The sequence below is a fragment of the Sturnira hondurensis genome, unplaced genomic scaffold (genome assembly GCF_014824575.4).
Source record: "Sturnira hondurensis isolate 20B ecotype Veracruz unplaced genomic scaffold, ASM1482457v3 Scaffold0005220, whole genome shotgun sequence".
In the NCBI taxonomy this organism is placed as follows: domain Eukaryota; kingdom Metazoa; phylum Chordata; class Mammalia; order Chiroptera; family Phyllostomidae; genus Sturnira; species Sturnira hondurensis.
In genome coordinates, this window is record NW_028077851.1 from 6402094 (window position 1) to 6408093 (window position 6000).

The 6000-nt window shown below is 39.2% G+C and overlaps 1 protein-coding gene across 1 annotated transcript in view; it reads left to right on the forward strand.

The window, feature by feature from the left end:
- CTPS2 (CTP synthase 2) overlaps positions 1-5647 on the forward strand; it is an 85735-nt gene extending 80088 nt beyond the window's left edge. Inside the window, exon 17 of the mRNA XM_037046294.1 lies at positions 5470-5647. Coding sequence (XP_036902189.1) covers positions 5470-5618 — 149 coding nt within the window. The 3' untranslated portion in view covers positions 5619-5647. The remainder of the gene's footprint in view (positions 1-5469) is intronic.
- Positions 5648-6000: the final 353 nt, after the last annotated feature.

Genomic DNA, 6000 nt, shown 5'->3' on the forward strand with positions numbered 1-6000 from the left:
TTCATCGGACCTTCCACTTAAGATGATCAGTCTATGTTAAACTTTTGAATTAGAATGAGAATATATTTCTTATAGCTTTCCTGATGGAAATGTCCATCATTTAGAATTGTTAAGTGTGGATCACTGGCAAGTTAGTGAGAGGATGGAGACTTTCTTAATGAGATTACTATTTGTTTACTTGGTTCAAGTACCTATTCTCTGTTAATTCTTCTGTTTCTCATTATTGTCAGCAAATGTTAGAAGCCTCTTTCTTTATAAGGTTTTAGATGCCCATTGACACTTTCAAATTTCACGTGGGTTGCAAAGAAATGAGAGCCAGCTGCTATAAAACCTTGCAATTTTTAAATATTTTATTTATTTATTTTTAGAGAGAGGGTATGGGAAGGAGAAAGAGTGGGAGAGAAACATCAATGTGTGGTTGCCTCTCATGTGTCCCCTACGGGGGACCTGGCCCGCAACCCAGGCATGTGCCCTGACTGGGAATCAAACTGGCGATCCTTTGCTTCACAGGCCCGTGCCCAATCCACTGAGCTACACCAGCCAGGGCAAAACCTTGCACTTTTTAAAAGCTGACCACAGGAAATTCATTTTATTAAGGAGAATTCTGGATAAAACAACCACGGTACATTTACGCAATGGAATATTACTTGCCTGTAAAAAAAGAATGATACCATATCCTTTGCAACAATATGGATGGACCTGGAGAACATTATACTAAGTGAAATAAGCCAGTCAGAGACAAATACTGTATGATTTCCCTCATATGTGGAATCTAATGGACAAACTGAACTAACAAGCAAAATAGAAACAGACTCATAGATACAGAGCAGGCTGACAGCTCTGGGGAGGGTTGGAGGAATGGAAGGATTGAGCAAAAAGGACAAGGGACTCGTGGACATGAACAACAGTGTGGGGATTGTGGGGGGAGGGGAGATAAGGGTGATAAATGTTAAGGGAAAATATATTTTAAAAATTATTATATGTAATAGAATAATATAGTATAATATTTAATATAATAAAGAAATACCTCAGTTCCCAACCCAGACCTACTGAATCCACATGTTTGTAAAATTGTCAGGCTGTGTATTTATAAGCATATTAAAGGTCAAGGAGCCATAACACTTGTTTCTCACACACACACACACACACACACAACGAAAAATTCCCCAGAAGATTTGAATCTTAGCTACCACTTAGAAGCATATCCACTAATCCCTATATCACTAAAGCAATTCTAAGAGGAACAATAAAGCTTGAGATTAGTACAATGCCAGAATTTGGTTCAAAGCAATTTAGAGTATTATGTAAAAGACTTTATCTGACTGATAGAACATCATCAAAATAAAAACTTTATAGTCTCTTTGCTCATATTAGCATAGGGTTTTTTTGATAAAGGGATTCAAAGCAATGATGCATTCATTTAAACATTTTTGTCCCTGACAATGACATGATCCATTGCTCGGCTTCTGTCTATCGTGATACAAAAGCACAATAACGATCTGCTTCTTTCACAGACATCACTAGCTGCTCTGCTGTAAGATTTATCGCATCTCAAATTTAAAGCTACATTGCTTAGTTCCTTTTCTAAGTGTGGGTGATTTTTCTCCTACTTTTCTTCAGGGGACACATTCTTGAGAGAAGGTGGCGTTCCTCTCATCAAGCTTTCATTCCTGACTGTCCCTCTAATTAAAGGAGGTTTCTTCCTAGATGTGAAGTAGAGGATTTCTATACTGGGTTTTTCTGGACTCAGAACTGTACAATAGGCCCTGGCTGGTGTAGCTCAGTGGATTGAGCACGGGCCTGTGAACCACACGATCGCGTTCGATTCCCAGTCAGGGCACATGCCTGGGTTGCAGGCCAGTTCCCAGCAGGGGACTCACGAGAGGCAACCATACATTGATGTTTCTCTCCTTCCTTTCTTCTCTAGAGATAAATAAATAAAATCTTTAAAAAAAAGAACTGTACAATAGAACTTGCAATGATAGAAAGTTTTGTCCTGTTCAATATGATAGCCGCTAACCATATGAGGCTATTGAGTATTGGAGCAGACTCTATTAGTTTGAATGAATTTAAATAGACCACATACGGCTATGGGCTACCACTTTCTAGAGTAAAGCTTTAAATAACCTTAGAAGAGTGGACATTTCCAATTAATCGTCATGTACTCACCACTGTACAAGTAGGTTAGGGTCTCTAGAGATAAGTGATGGGGATTTGTTATTCTGAATGTCATACTAGATTTTTAGATTATTTGGTAAAGCATCTCTCTGAAAGCTTTAAAGTTGCATTTACTTCGCTCTACAAAACTCGTTTTATCATCTTCACTTTGATATATATATATAATATATATAAATGATTTTTTAAAGAAGGAAATAAAGAACACTTACCGTACTCTGTACTATCGCAATTATGGGATTAAAGAGCTGGCCAATCTCTAATTAGGAGTTTCCTTTTAATATGGGAAAAATGTAGTTTTTGAGAGTTCCAATTGGGAAGAGAAATTTTTAATCCTATAAAATTTCTACTCAGATTTGGAAATGTGGCCCACTTAATTCTTACCATTACAAAACAGTGTATTCCTCTTAAAAGTAGTGGGGGACTTCCGGCCAAGATGGAGACATAGGTAGACACACTGTGCCTCCTCGCACAATCAAAAGAAGGACAACAACAAATTTAAAAACAAAAAAAACACAGAACTGACAGAAAATTGAACTGTATGGAAGTCCAACTACCAAGGAGTTAAAGAAGAAACACTCACAGACCAGTAGGAGGAGCGGAGATGGGCAGCAGGATGGAGAGGACTCTCAGCAAGGCAGCAACTGGTGGAGCAGACGGTCTCACATTGGCGTGCAGATAATCCGAGAGGAACAACTGGGGAGTGAGACAGACCGTGCATCCCAGGGTTCTAGTGAGGGAAATAAAGCCTCAAACCTCTGACTGAAAGAACCTGTGGGTGTTGAGACGTCAGTGGGAGAAACTCCCAGTCTCACAGGAGAGTTGATTGGAGAGACCCACAGGGTCCTAGAATGTACACAAGCCCACCCACCTGGGAACCAGCACCAGAAGGGCCCATTTTGCTTGTGGGTAGCAGGGGAAGTGACTGAAATCTAGCAGAGAGCAGAGCAAGCGCCATTGTTCCTTCTCTGACCCCACCCCCACATACAGCGTCACAACCCAGCGACATGTTGCCCTGCCCTGGTGAATACCTAAGGCTCCGCCCCTTAATGTAACAGATGTGCTGAGAGGAAAAAAATGGCCCAAATGAAAGAACAGATCAAAGCACCAGAAAAAATACAACTAAGCGACGGAGAGATAGCCAACCTATCAGATGCCCAGTTCAAAATACTGGTAATCAGGATGCTAACAAAACTGATTGAGCTCAGTCACAAAATGAAGGAACAAATGAAGGCTACCTAAAGTGAAATAAAGCAAAATATACAGGGAACCAACAGTGATGGGAAGGAAACCGGGACTCAAATCAACAGTGTGGAGCAAAAGGAAGAAAGAAACATTTAATGAGAACAGAATGAAGAAACAAAAATGAGGAGAGACTTAGGAACCTCCAGGACATCTTTAAACACTCCAACATCCAAATCATAGGGGTGCCTGAAGGAGAAGAGGAAGAAACTGAAAACTTATTTGAAAAAATAATGAAGGAGAATTTTCCCAATCTAGCAAAGAAAATAGACTTTCAACAAGTCTAGGAAGCTCACAGAGTTCCAAAGAGGTTGGACCCAAGGAGAAACACACCAAGGCACATCATAATTATGTTTTACCCAAGATTAAAGATAAAAAGAGAATCTTAAAAGCAGGAAGAGAAAAGGAGACAGTTACCTACAAAGGAGTTCCTGTAAGACTGTCAGCTGATTTCTCAAAAGAAACCCTAGAGGCAAGGGGCTGGAAAGAAATATTCCAAGTCATGAAAGGCAAGGGCCCACATCCAAAATTACTCTATCCAGCAAAGCTGTCATTTAGAATGGAAGGGCAGATAAAGTGCTTCCTAGATAAGGTCAAGTTAAAGGAGTTCATCATCACCCAGCTCTTATTATATGAAATATTAAAGGGACTTACCTAAGAAAAAGAAGGAAATTAAAAATAAGAACAGTGAAATGACAGCAAATGCAGAGTTATTAACAACCAAACCTTAAAAAAAAAACAACCCACCCTTGCTGATGTAGCTCAGTGGATAGAGCGCAGGCCTGTGAAGCAAAGGATCGCGGTTTGATTCCCAGTCAGGGCACATACCTAGGTTGCAGGCTAGTTCCCAGTGGGGAACACATGAGAGGCAACCATACAGTGATATTTCTCTCCCTCTCTCCTTCCCTTTCCCTCTTTCTGAAAGTTAAAAAAAAACAAACAAAAGCAAACTAAGCAAATAACTACAACAGGAACAGAACCACAGAAATGGAGATAACATGGAGGGTTATCAGTGGAGGAGTGGGAGGGGGAGAGAGGGGGAAAAGGTACAGAGAATAAGTAACATAAATAGTTAGGAAATAGACAGGGGGAAGTTAAGAATAGTCTAGGAAATGTAGAAGCCAAAGAACTTACATGTATGACCCATGGATATAAACTGAAAGGGGGGAATGCAGGTGGGAGGGGGTGTGCAGGGCAGAGGGGAATAAAGGGGGGAAAATGGGACAACTGTAAGGACATAATCAATAAAATATATATATTTTTAAAATAGTGGGGAAAAGCTAGTTTTTTACTCTTGTTACATCTAGGAGAACTTGAGTTGCTCATATAGGGGATTCTCACAACTCTCAATATGAAAATAGCTTAATTTCCCTCCTCTCCCAGTAATATATGCTCCTTGTAAAGCCTCACACAATACAGAAAAGTACAAGGAAGAAAAAGTTTTAAAAAATTTTGGACTCTTGCCACCTTGAGCCATAACCACCGTGAACATGTTGAAAGGCCATCATTTTATCACTCATAGACTGTTCATCACAAGGGATAAGTTACTGGTGTAGGCTGAGCTACAAGTTCAGTTTCATGGTGCTGCCTATGATTAATACCCAACTTAAAGCTGCATTCCCGAAGGACCCTTACCTTGGGAAAGGAGACCTTGTAGAAAATGGTCTGAAGCCATCTAAAAGAAAGAATGACCTGTAGTTAGTAAAGTGTGAGGGATACTGTGGAAATGGGCCCAAGGACAATCTATGAATGGCCTTCATAAAGCAGGAAGATATTGGGAAAGCAGAATTCATCTTCCCATCGAAAATTTTGTGCTTAATGTTGCTCATTTAACACCACCTTCCACAAATAAAATGTTGAATTTCTTATGAAGTAAGATACATTTTGCGATTTGAAATTCTCCTGTGAAGATGGACTATGAAAGTAACTGGCTATGATGATAAAAAGTTAAATAACCCATCTCACCATTGAGTGAGTTTCTGATTCAAAGATAAGACCTTCCAAGTATTTTTCGGGTTTGCTTCAATCATATTATGGTTGTTCTCATTTCAGATCACCCCTATTTTGTTGGTGTCCAATTCCATCCTGAGTTTTCTTCTAGGCCGATGAAGCCTTCCCCTCCATACCTGGGACTCTTACTTGCAGCAACTGGGAACCTGAATGCCTTCCTCCAACAGGGATGCAAACTGTCCTCCAGGTAAACAGCTTCCTGCTCTTATGACCCAACATGCAGTTATCAATACCTGGGGTTTCTAATGAAATTTAATATCATTGTAGGCTTTCTTTGTAAAGTGAAAAATCATTTTTCCTTCTTAACAATTGTGACTTTTTCTCTTAATAAAAATGATTTAATCATATCTACAACAGTAATCTGTTGGTTTTCCAAATCATGCTAATGATGGGCATTATTTTAGAATTTTTTTGTTATTATGATTAGTAAAAAATAGGATTTTGTTTTGTGGATTCTTTGATTAATAAATCTATATGAGTATTTTATTGGTTCTTTGTTTTATGAATTGCCTGTTCATATACTTTGCCCCACCTTTTCTTTTGCTATCATATCCTTTTTCATAATGATTGCTA